We start from the raw sequence: 13,313 nt of genomic DNA on the forward strand, positions 1-13,313 counted from the left end.
TAGTTTATCACAGATAGACTGGTATCAGTTTATACAAACGCAGATTAGTTTGAGGTCTCAATTACATAGTTTGTCCACCAGAGAGCACTGACAAGTCTATTTTTAAACTGTAGAATGTACGGCTCAGTGTATCCTGGTTGTGTTTCTTTAATAACCAATTTATAATTTATGTTATATGAACGCTCAAATATCGGGATCAATATTAACCTAAAAAAATCCAGTATCATCTATGATTTTTACTTTGGATACACAGTATGAGTGTTTCCATCTTACTGGTTTTGAGCTGCAGATCTCATACAATATACAAAATGAAAGATATTTTGGGATGGTGGACAGACATAGAGGTTGAAGTGTAGGGTTTATATATTGTCTTATTTCCCAGCATCCCAGTTTGAGTAAAGCACAGTACCTCAGACATTTAAGACAGTAAGTTGCAGTGCTGAACAATTACAACTAGATGTCGCTATACATCAACATTTAATCAACACCCGTCCTCTGTCCTTCCTCTCTCTCTCTCTCTCTCTCTCTCTCTCTCTCTCTCTCTCTCTCTCTCTCTCTCTCTCTCTCTCTCTCTCTCTCTCTCTCTCTCTCTCTTTCTCCAAACACAGGCAGACACACGTAAGTAGTAAACTCTTTAAAAAATATACAGCCCCTTCGGCCAATCACAACTTTGTTCTGTTTTTAGGTCTATCTCTTCTCTCCTCTCCCTTGAGTGAGAGACCAGCACGCATGCATCAGGTCTCACCGACAGGGGGCGCTGCTCCTGTGACATCCCGCATGGCTGTCTGTCTCAGCGTGAGTCTGGTTTGCTACAACACACAGAGCAGGGGGTTATGTAATCTTTACTATTATGGCACTACATCTTGAGTGACATACTGTGCTTTTTCTTCCTCTCTGCAGAGGTTAAAGCTCACTGTACAGATCCCATGTATCTAAGTTATTACACGTGCAGGATTGCCCGTCTCACGCACGTGCCATCACCTCAAACATGCGCACCTTTCTCTTTTCCAGCCACAGTACCCAAAGCACACCGGTTCGTCTCCAACACCCCCTGCAAGTTACAAACACGGGGTTAGCCGAGTTTACGCGCAGACCACGCCCTCTCGGTCCAGCTGGTGGCAACACTCGTGATGACATCATCGCTGCGCGCAGCCATTGGTCCCGAGACGTCGGGCGCCTGCCCAATCGCCTGCCGGTGAAGTGACGTCAGCCCGGACCGGTCCCCGTTCACTTTCACTGGAGTGGGCGGGGCGGAGAGATTGCCGACGTCAGAGCTAGCGGGATGCTGCGCCGTGATTGGCTGAATGCGGTGAAAGTCAGCGTCTTGTTGCTGAGAGAAAAGTGAGAGGGAGAGAGGGAGAGAGGGGGAGAGAGCGAGAGTTTGCAAAGGGGCACCGATGCGTCGGCTGTGTCTGCAGCACTGAAGTGTTGTCCAGCTCCTTAAGCAACTTTTAAATCACGCACTCGTGCGTATTCTTCACCTTCCTCAATACTAATTTAAGAACTATTGAAATGCACTTGATGCAACAGTTTGCATGCTTGGGCCACAGAGTACAAACCGCCGCATTGTGGTGCTTTAACCCTGCTGCACCAACGTCTGTAGGGAGCAGCAGAAAGATTGATGCATTATCACCGTCTGCTCAGGGATGGCACTTGTGCTGTCAATTATGGTAAACATACTTCTTTTCAGGAGCGGAGGGGGCATTTGTGCCTTTCTATTGGCCCTCGGTGATTTGCTCCCTCCTCTCGACCCTCCCTCGCGCTGTTCCTATGGTTCCCAGAGCTCTTATTGGATACTGTAAAGTTTGGGACAGGACACCGGTCTGGCTCAGCATCCTCCTTCGCCATTGGCTGGATCCCCCCGTCTGTCAACTGCACTTTGACAGCGAGCCACGCCCCCTGGTATATGAGCCCGGCGCTGATTGGCTACTGTAACTGTCAGCGACCTCTCATTGGTCGACTTGCCCAGCTGTTGGTGGTTCATTCACCATTTTGTGACTGTAGTGGAAAAGAAGACCGATAGTTTTTTTTTTTTTTTTTACAGCCTTGTTTGAGTTTCTGCGGGGGTAAGGACATGTTTTGCGGAGGAAAAGTAAAGTGCGAGTCCGGACCGCGCAGTCGTCAGAGCCGACGGCCAAGAAGGGACGTAACCGACAGTTGTGCCCGCCTCCTCATCAGCACAATAACACCGTAAATCTTTCTGCTGCGAGGAGGAAACGCTCTGTTTGGGTGAGTTGAAACTAAAGTTAGCAGAAGGTAGCGACGCTCAACTGACACGAATATTACATTGTCAGGAGCGGCGAGGAAATACCGTCCGAAGAAATAGCGAGACACCGAGGAAGAGCCGAGAGAGAGGAGGGGGTGTGCTGGGGGTGGGGGGTGGGGGGGTGTAACAGCCTAAAAACTTTTCTCTAATGTTTTTTCCGCAGTCCCACACGGACGGACCGGGGAAAAACATGTCAGCCTGCCTCCGGTGTCGTTACTACATTGTGGTACATGTTGAGTACTTTTCCTTGACCGTCGCGTAGTCAAAAAGCGACCGACCTATTTTGCAGCATTGCAGCCCAAAATGTTTACCAACAGCATCGCAAGATAATTTATTAAAAACGGAACGATCATATATAATATAATATAAACACGACAGCGTGTAATATCCCGTCTCCTTGAGGTCTGGCTGACGGTGTCATTATGTTGCGTACTACGAGTACTACAACCACCATCACCACCACCACTACTACTAACGTTACTGAGCTGCATACTAGAGACAAACGCCAACAAGGATTCAGTCTTTTTAAGTTTTTAAAAAAAAAATGCACATAGTGTCACCTTACAGGCTCCAGTAAGGAAGCTTCAGCGGAGTGGTTGCGTGCACACACACTACTAGGCGTTGTAGTGTGAGATCTGTCTGCATGCACATGAGGAAAAGAATTAAGCTCTTTGTAGTTGGGAGAATAAAAATGTCACTTGAAACGGGTTGTTTGTGTTTGCCGTGCAGCGGAGCAGACCGGCTGACTACCTCGAGTCATAACACTCCTTTGACATTGTGTAAGCGCCGCTCGTAGTACTCGCAGAGATCAGCGTAAAGAAGAAGCTGGAGGTTTTGTCTTTTCTCGGCTTTTTTTCTCTCCCCCTCGTCAACGCTCCACTTTCCTGCAATGCCATCAGTGCCGATGCACCCTTTGAACATCTCTGACTGGGCAGTTCTTCACAGTTTTTGTTGTCATATTTTTGTCTTTGGGTGTATTTTACAGTCTCAGGAATTGGATGACATTTAGACTTTAAAGTGTCCTCGGTCTGTCCTGCAGATTTTTTTTTTTTACAAACGTGGCATGCATTCCTCGTACCTCTATTTAGGCAGAAGACACATCTCTCGCTATATATAAGCATCTGTGCACATTGTCGAGCAGTTGGTCATTGATGTGGCATCACAGTCACCTCTGATCTATGCTTGTATGGCCTCTTGATCAATATGGGCTCAGAATGCACACATTCCAGGGCTCAATGTTTTCTCTTTTATTGATGTAATTTAGTGTCAGATATATGCCAGCCGCTAAACAGCATGCCAGTATTCATACTACGTCACAATGGATGTTCTCCATAACAAGCGCAGTCACATACACACACACTGGCATGCTCACACACTTCACAGCTCGGCCTCTTGCTACACCTCAAATACCTGAACGAAATGTTTTCTTTCACTCGTCTCATGTTGCATGAATGATCACATCCCACTCACTCGTGAGTGCATAAACAAGCGTGTGTGTGTGTGTGTGTGTGTGTGTGTGTGTATGTAACAGAGAGCATGTTCTTTTTTTTGCTGTTTCATGTGTGAGTGTGTTCCCCGATGACCCAGTTAAGGGCAAAGCCGCCCTGCCATGCAGGAGTGTACGAGGGCCACGCTAGGCTTACATACTGTCTTCTTCTGTTGTACCGTGGCACATACTGTCTTCTTCTGTTGTACCGTGTTACATACTGTCTTCTTCTGTTGTACCGTGGCACATACTGTCGTCTTCTCTGTTGTACCGTGGCACATACCGTCTTCTTCTGTTGTACCGTGGCACATACCGTCTTCTTCTGTTGTACCGTGGCACATACCGTCTTCTTCTGTTGTACCGTGTTACATACTGTCTTCTTCTGTTGTACCGTGGCACATACTGTCTTCTTCTGTTGTACTGTGGCACATACCGTCTTCTTCTTCTGTTGTACCGTGGCACATACTGTCTTCTTCTGTTGTACCGGGGCACATATACTGTCTTCTTCTGTTGTACCGTGGCACGTTCTCTCCCCGCTCCATCCCTGTCCCCGTCACTGCAGCCCTGCGCCCATACAGACACCCATAAAATGCTTTTTAGGAGAGGGATGAGCTGCAGTGTGCCTGGTAACTACGTACACACTCACGCTGACATATAGTGCAAAATGCAGCGTTGAACAAGGTATACACAACCTGAAGACAGCCGCATGCAGTCATGCCTCCACGTCTCTCTCACACACACACACACACCTCCTGTGCCATGTATAGGCTAACAAATGACCGGATAAATTGGCATCAAGGTTGAGGTTTATTAAAGTTGTATAGACCAGTAATAACTTCTTCTTATGGTGTTGACATTGAGATGAGATTTCCTGGCGTGCACGCTCCCTTGTCCAACCTGCTAAGAAATCTCCAGCATGGTGCTCTTTGCTTGAACATCTATATGTTGAATATCCGAAATTTGATATCGTAAAAGTTATTTTTTATGTTTCCTTTTAAAGAAAAGCTAAACGTATAGCAGCCAGAGTGTGAACTCCTGCATGTCGTGTGTGTGTGTGTGTGTGTGTGTGTGTGTGTGTGTGTGTGTGTGTGTGTGTGTGTGTGTGTGTGTGTGTGTGTGTGTGTGTGTGTGTGTGTGTGTGTGTGTGTGTGTGTGTGTGTGTGTGTTTATATGGCACAATGAATGTGCAAGTGTGAGACAATCTATAGGTCCAAGAGAGATTTTAACAGTGTATGCATGACTGCACTGTAAATTCCAGGGAGAGCGTTTAGTGTGTGTAAAGTTTGATGTTGCTATGCTGTGGAGGGGGGTTGCATTGTGTCCTTGTGTGTGTGTGTGTGTGTGTGTTGGGTGAAACAGCATCTTTTTGCTGTCTAAGGAGGAGTCCGGTCCAACGCCACGGAGGCGATAGCCGTCGTTTATCCGTCTATTCGGGATTTACAGTCGCTTTAGACCAGAGCAGCACATATCTCACTCTCAACCCGCTCTAATACTGGAAGGTGCAGACGTCTTGAATCACCTAAATTATGACTGAGTTCCACTCTGCTTCGTCTGGATGCATCCCAGAGCACAATCAGGATTCTCCAACAAATTCCTTTTATATTTTTCAGTCGTAATAACTTATGCACGAAAAACCCAAGAGGAGAGATTCAGACGTGCTCCTGGACTCTTGCAGCTAACAAACATTAAGAGTGGAAGGTCTGCAGTTATTGTCAATTTAGGGGACGTTTGTGGAGCGCACACTGTGTGTGTGATGATTTTGACCTTTTGTTAGGGAAGAATTAGGACTATATGTGAAACATTAGAATCCTATACCATTTATTATAAGGCAGCATTGGAATTACAGAAGCCTCCTGCATGAATACTTCTCCCTGTAATTTAATTACAACATGTTACAATATGTTATATTGTCTGGAATTTCAAATGAAACTCTGTGGATGAGCTCATTGCTCGTCCACACATTAAGGATGGATTCACAAATGGTTGCACACGTTTGAAGAGTTTTATATGTTTCCATTAACTTAAATGTAACTGCTGCTTGCACACTCGGGTGATGAATAGTTTTAGTCCGGTGACAAATGTTGTAAAAGTCGTCGGTGTCTAATTCTGAAACTCCGGTTATCTACACGGTGAGCACATGCTCTGTTGTGTGCAGTCCGGTACTTTCAGAGTTACAGAATGTGAACATGCACAAATGCCTGCTGCTGGCTTATCAGACAAATCCGAGAGCGTTTTTTTTCGAAGGCCATGAGCATGAACAAACACATTTTTCTGAGCTAAGATCAGATCCTCCAGAGAAATCCAGTGAGTCAGACAGTCAGTGAAGTGGCCCTGACTGCTTCCTGTCTTTACAGAGTGTAGGACCAACACGCCCAGTCCAGGCCTCAGCGTCTACTCTGGTGAAGCAGTACTGGTGCTGGTGCTGTTAGATGGTAGACATTCCTGCAGTCCACATTGTCTTTCTTCTTCCCATGCTTTGTCTGAGAATTATACATTTAATTAAAAAAAATTGGACTCTTAACTAGAAAGGGATTGGTGAAGTTTCACTTCATGATCTCTTGATGTAGTTTTTGTTAGTATACAAGTATGGTCAGCTAATTGGCAGTAGGGTTTGTTTAAAAAGATATTTTCATATCAGCACTAATATCAAAAGTAAGGCTGATATTTTGGGTTATAAGAAGCCTTCATTATGCGAGTCATTAGACAGGGAAGCTTCATATTTACCTCATATCTGTTTAATTTATTTTCATACATTTAAATGAGAAGCGTTGGAGTAAATGGTGCTCATCTTCTTCGGCTCTTCAGACTCTAAGGAAGAGTTGTGTAGTTGGTAAAAGAATAAGCATTTTAACAGAGCAGTGTTTTTCACGAAGCATCACAGTTTCAGTACAGTGGGTAAACTCCAGATGTTAAGCTACCCACACGGTGCTGTCGCAATGAAATACGAAACATCGGTGCCGCTTTTAAGATTAGTATCTGCAGAAAAATACCACGGTGATGATCAATGCCTGTTTCTACAGTAAACAGTGAATGTGGGGGCGGACGTCAAAGACGAGTGGTTGTTTATTTGTCACTCAGGACCAGGAAGAGATGCTTTTCTGTACCGCAGGTGGTGTTACTGGTCTATGTGCGTTGTTTGTAACAGCAAACAAACAGTTAACAACAAGGTCACCTTATGTGTGTGTGTGCAACGATCGTTTCCAATGTCTAGGACACGCACTGTGAGTGTGTGTGTGTGTGTGTGTGTGTGTGTGTGTAACAAGTGAAGTTGTCTTGTCTGTATTTGTAGGAATGCGGGCATTTTCACATGTTGGTGAGTTGCTGAGCTTAGTCGAGGGAGGCACATATGCACACGTCTGTTTGTGTGTGTGTGTGTGTGTGTGTGTGTGTGTGTGTGTGTGTGTGTGTGTGTGTGTGTGTGTGTCTGTGACTGTATTTAGCCTGTAATCTTGCATCAGTGACTCTGCCGAAACCTGTGCCAGCCTTTTAATTTCTCTCATTTTAGGCGTATTTTGCCATGGCAGATTATTCCAATTATATTGTCTTTTTGTAGAAACGTGTGTGTGTGTGTGTGTGTGTATATGAGTATATGAGAGAGAGAGAGAGAGATAGAGCCAAAGACGACTGGGAAAGATTGAGAAAGAGAGAGAGGGCCAGCGAGTGCTAGAATGACTGTGGAAATTCCCAATGACTACACAAGAACGGCCTATTTGAACAAACAGCCAAACAGCTGCATACTCCCACCTCTCTCTCTCTCTCTCTCTCTCTCTTTCTCTCTTTCTCTCTCTCTTTCTCTCACTCACGTTGTAGGGTGACCTCACCCAGGCCACTGCCAGCCCTTTTCCTCCCGATGGAAGTCAAAATAAATGCTGTGTTGTTGATGCGATCTGACATCGAACACGGAGAGTCCAGTCTATAATGCATAGCGTGAGAAAGCTACCCTGTCGCATGTCGAAGTAGCTGGAGGGAGTACAGTGGGGAGATGTGAGTGTGTGTGTGTGTGTGTGTGTGTGTGTGTGTGTGTGTGTGTGTAAGAAAGATCGAGAGAAAATCTTTTTTGTCTCTGCCTGCATTTTAAATTAAATAAGTGTAGGCCTCATTAACGACAGATAGTTGGATTCAGGAGTAAGAGACAAATTGAAGTGAGTGACCTTGGATGTTTGTTTACCTTTCTTTCTTTTGGCTCGAATTTAACTTTTTTTCTTCTTTTTTAACGGAACTCAATTTTAAGAGAGTAAACTAACCCACTCAGTGATTTCATGACCACACAAGGTTAACCAGATTTCGGACATACTTGGCCAGAATAATCTGGGAAATTAAGATGTTTAATATTTCAAGTATCACACACAGACACGCTTGCATGCACACTTTAGTGGATCAGGAAGAAATGGAGGGTAAACGAGAGCCAATGTGATAGCCAGTGCAGTGTAGCACACTGCCAGGTATGACGTCACTTTTATTCTCAGCAATTTTTTGATTATGAAGATAATAAATGACTCCCTGTCTTCTGTGTCTCCCTCTTCCTTTCCAGCTTGCAATACAGAGGACAGAAGGACGGGAGACAAGAAAAACAGAGACAGACCGGGAAAAAGGAGTGCCTTAGAAGTGAAACACCACAAAATCTGCACTTTGTGAACGGCGAAGACGAGATGAGACCATTAAAGAAACACAGAGGGCGCACTCCCCCGTTAACCAGAGGTAGAGGGGGGAAAAGGAGAGGGGGCTCTCAGCCCCTTCAAGAGAAAGAACCCAAAAGAGTCAAGAGGGAAACGCTCGTCAGAACCACACAGCAGACACCCAGCACTCCCACAAGCAAGCAGATCTCGCACACGGCCGTCAGCTCCAACGAAGAGCCGATCACGAGCAGCAATACCCCCGCGAGGGAGGAGTCCACTGAGCCGAGGAAACCTGTGGAGTCAGTCGAGAGGGAAGACAAAAAGGCAGAAGAAAAGACAGAAAAGGGAAAGACAGTGGGCACGAATGGAAATAAGGCAGTGTCCACTGATATTGTAGCATTTCCTACCTCGACCCCAACGCCACTCTCCACAGCCACGCCCCCTCCGGCCACCAATCACAGCCCCAGTTTAGGCTCTGTCTCCAGCAGGAAAACAGCCACATTTAAGGCTCGTGTACCCAAGAAAAAATACACATATGAGCACTTTGCAAACAATGCAAGTAGCCTGACTACCATTACTACCTCCAGCCCTGCACTCATACACAACAGTTACTGCAATATTCACAGCAGAATCAGCGATAGTTTGAATACACCCAATAATAATTTCAAGAGTAGTAACAATATTAGTAAAAGCACTAATAACAGCATTCATTTTAGTATGAATAGTAGTACTAAAAGCAACACTACAAGTGGTATTAACAACATGGCTAACCGTAGTGACGGTAGCCATAATACTCTTATCAATAGCAGTAATAGCAGAAGTAATAATTGCTCAGGTAATCAGCCATCAGTGCTAATTGTGGATAGCAAAGCTCCAGAAGCAAACCACTTTGTTTCCACAGAGGATAAAACCCTCAGGACGGCAGACTCCCAGGAAAAAGATTCCCAAGCTGGGGAGAACGAGTCCGAGGGGGCCCCGAACTCAGTGCGCTCTTCCTCCACTGACACGGCGAGTGAGCACTCGGCTGACCTGGACGGGATGGAAGCAACAGGACCGAGCCCTCATCAGAAGAACTCCCGCTACCCAGCTCCTCTCCATAACTCGCACCAGAAAGAGGCCCGGCTATCAGAGGGACTCGCTGAAGCTCTGGCCAAAGGCATGAAAAACCAGAGAGTTCTCGCTCGCCAGATGAAGAGGACCATGGAGAGAGGGGTTGGGGTCAAGGAGGTTGACTCCTGTCTTTTATCACCCGTGCTCAGACCAGGGGTGGTGCGTAGGGTGAGTGGAGACACTGTAGAAGTCCAGCTCCAAGGAGAGGAGACCCTTGTTAAATACCCTTTCCATGGTGGCACCGCGATGACGTCGTCATCCGCGGCTGAGAGCGCTGTGGAGTTCATTTTGGACGCCCCCCCGCCTGGCATGGCGCCCGTGGCCGTCAGGACCCGAGTGTGCGTGCCCTTCGGTGGAGAGGAGGGGGGTCCCCTGCTGTACAGAGAGGGGGTCGTCACTCAGGTGGACCCCCACCCCGGGGTGTCTTTTCCTTACCAGGTGCTCTTGAGTGAAGACAGAGAGACGCTGGACAATGCAGATGTGGGCGAAGAGAAGAGGAGAGCCAATGCTAATTCTCAGGCCGTGTGGGTGTCCCGGCAAAGTCTTAGGCTGCTCACCCCTCCCTGGGAGGTCCCGCATTGGGATGGTGGCAGGGCCCAGGAAAGAGAGCGTGAGAGGGAGAGGGAAGAGAGGGAGCGGAGGGAGGAGTTGGAGGTCGAGAGGGAAGTATGCCAGTTGAGTATTGGGATGGGAGTGCTGGGAGGGGGAGCCAGGTTGGGTCATGGTTTTCCACATGAAGGAGTTGCAGGAGGCCCCTACGGCAACGCACACCCACCGTCCCACTCCTCCACCGTGGCTCCTGGTGTAGCTGGCAGCACAGCTCATGACTGCGGAGAGAACTACTCTGCCAGAGAGAGACAGAACCAGCCGAACACCCCAGAGGAAGACGTCGAGGTATCTCGTTTTAACATGGCGCTCACTGTCGGCCCCAAGACGAACGCTGGGACCTCTCAGCACAGAAACATCGTCTCCAAGTCCAGCTGCTACCCCCCCTCCTCACCCCACCTCTCTCTGGTGCAAGGTCTGGCACCCCCACATCTCTCCAGCCTAGCGAGTCCCCAGCCACCCCGTTCCCCTGCCTTACTGGGGTCTGAAATCAACAGCACCACTCCAAGCCTACCTCCATCAAAGTCCACTCCCACTCAGACCCCTACTCCCACTTCTGGTGGGGGGTCCTCCTCTACCTCCTCTCGCTCCAGGACTCCCCTGTCGTTGGCTCAGCAGAAGTACAAGAAGGGCGACGTGGTGTGTACGCCGAATGGTATCCGTAAGAAGTTCAACGGTAAGCAGTGGAGGAGGCTGTGCTCCAGGGAGGGCTGTATGAAGGAGTCTCAGCGTCGAGGATACTGCTCAAGACACTTGTCCATGAGGAGCAAAGAGATGGAGACGGGAGGGGGAGGAGGCAGCAGCTCAGGGACCGTCACCCCCGACCTGCGGGGGAGAGCGAGCAGTGAGTTTGAGTGGGACGACACATCGCGAGAGAGCAGTGAGACCAGCAGCAGAGGAGACTCCAGACCCCGCCTGGTTCTCCCCTCCCTCCTCCCCCATGACCTGTCGTCCCGCTTTGACTTTGACGAGTGCGAGGCCGCCACCATGCTCGTGTCCTTAGGGAGCTCCCGCTCTGGCACCCCCTCCTTTTCTCCCATCTCCACCCAGTCGCCCTTCTCCCCCGCCCCCTCTCCCTCACCTTCTCCGCTGTTCGGCTTCAGGCCCGCCAATTTCTCCCCGATTACCGCCTCCCCGGTCCTGCAACCCCGGAGGCACAGGCAGCCCAGCGGTACCGGGGGAGGGGGGGCAGGGGGCAGTAAGGTAGCGACCTCAGCCGGAGGAGGAGGAGAAAGGGAGAGACACTCTTCAGGTGTGCAGCCCTCCTTCCACAGCAACCTGATGTTTACGGTCCCCATGAGCCCCAGCAAACGAAAGCCCGACCCACTTCCTCCACCACCCCTCCCCTCACACCACCACGACTACACACCCAAGACAGAGCTGGAGCAGGGGGACCTCAACAACTCTTTTAGGGTGCTGTCCCCCCAGACACCAGCCTCACATTCCCGCACACACACACCCACCTTCTCCCGACCCAGAGGAGTCTCCACCCCCTCGTCCAGCAGGCCACCGTCCTCCACTGCCGTCTCCCCTCCTCCTCTGCTGGTATCTCCGACTCCCCCTTCCCCTCTCACTCCCGACGGAGGGCCTCGTCGTGTGGTCCCCGTATCCCAGCAGGCCCTGAGGGACTCCCCTGTCATTGTGAGGAATCCTGAGTGTCCCTTAGAAAGAGGAGGAGGAGGTGGAAACGATGGAGGGGCAGATAAAACCTCACCTAAAGACATCGGCTTAGCGCCCCTCACCCCTCAGCCAGTTTCAGGCCTCCAGGTTCCCGTCCCCATTAATGCCGCTGCAGCCACAGTTCCCAATGGCACCGTCCTCTTGCGGAGCCCAGCCCAAACTTTAGTCCTCGTCTCCCCAACACCGTCCTCCCTGCCCACCACTGACACCCCGGCCACCCCACTGCAGGCCCTGTCAGTTACCGTCAGCACAGCAGTCACAGCCCCCGCTCCGAGTAGCACGGACAGCTCTGTGGACCGAGAGGAGAACCGGGGGACAGGGTTTGGGGGTGAGGTCCAGCAGCCGGTTCCGTGTCACCCTTCTCCCACCGCTCTGCTGCCACTGATCCTCCCGGCTGAAAGCCTTCACCCAGCTCCACGAAAGGACATCATCATGGGACGTCCCGGCACAGGTGAGAATCGATGCGTATACGAGTGGGTGTATTTTGTGTGCGAGGTCGGTGACTTTGAAGGAATGACGAGAAAATGTGGAGTCTGTGGAGCTTTTAGTCGCAATGTGTGAATTGGGCTGCAGTTAGAATACAGGAGATATGTGGAACATGCATATTAAATGCTGTATTATCTTCAGAAATACACCAATCACATGATATACATGCCTTTATTCCAAAAGAATGAAAAAAGCAAAAGCTGAAAGAAAATATATCTTGTCAATGAGAAAATAATAACATTAATTTGGGATAATGTGTTGGAAAATGTATCGTATAGTGAAGAGTAATTACACACAATTCACAGAAAAAAGACTTTCTGTTACAGTTTTCTTTCAATATTTGAAATATCACTCAATGCAAACTTTACTCAGCTCTGCACACACAAATAGAGAATGAAGGAAATATTCTCCTCTTTTTCATTTTTAATGAATCCCAATATTTGGAACCTAACAGCCTCATTGGAAACATTTTCTGCAACATCCTCAGTTGTGTGGCATAATTCTCTGCATATTTAGTTTGCCTGTACCATTTAATAACCATCCATAGAGTATATGTCGACTCAGACTAGTTTACAGGCTTTGGACTAGCAGGTTAACCAGCATTTTGCATTAAAATAGTAATTAATTCTTACCCTCAGAAGCTGCGACTCCACAGAGAAATGCAGTGACAGTGCAGCTACGTCTTGAGAAAAATACCAGAGGAGTAACTGAGAAAACAAATCACTTTATTAATGTGGATGCAGTTGCAGCTACTGCAAGTAGCATTAGTATTAAAATAATATGAAGGCAAATTATAGCTGTAGCTTTACTTTTACTTTACACACACACACACACACACACACACACACACACAGCTGAAAGAGAGAGATGTATCGAAGCCTTTATTTTAAAAGGTCATTTTTCTGTTAAATAAAATAAAAGGAAAGGACGTTGCTTAGCTATTTGTTTCTTCCTATATATATATATATATTATTTTTTATATCAAATACCAACCAACTATTAAAACATTCCTTTACCAAATAAATCTGATTTAGCTAAAAAATATTCCTTCAAGATGATCAAA

The 13,313-nt window shown here is 47.9% G+C and overlaps 1 protein-coding gene across 1 annotated transcript in view; it reads left to right on the forward strand.

The window, feature by feature from the left end:
• Window positions 1–2,164: 2,164 nt before the first annotated feature.
• The window catches only part of cicb (capicua transcriptional repressor b), a 33,662-nt gene continuing 22,513 nt past the window's right edge, over window positions 2,165–13,313 (forward strand). The window contains exons 1-2 of the mRNA XM_079164548.1: window positions 2,165–2,229; window positions 8,284–12,215. Coding sequence (XP_079020674.1) covers window positions 8,402–12,215 — 3,814 coding nt within the window. The 5' untranslated portion in view covers window positions 2,165–2,229; window positions 8,284–8,401. The remainder of the gene's footprint in view (window positions 2,230–8,283; window positions 12,216–13,313) is intronic.

Source organism: Pholis gunnellus (genome assembly GCF_910591455.1).
Source record: "Pholis gunnellus genome assembly, chromosome: 8".
NCBI lineage: Eukaryota > Metazoa > Chordata > Actinopteri > Perciformes > Pholidae > Pholis > Pholis gunnellus.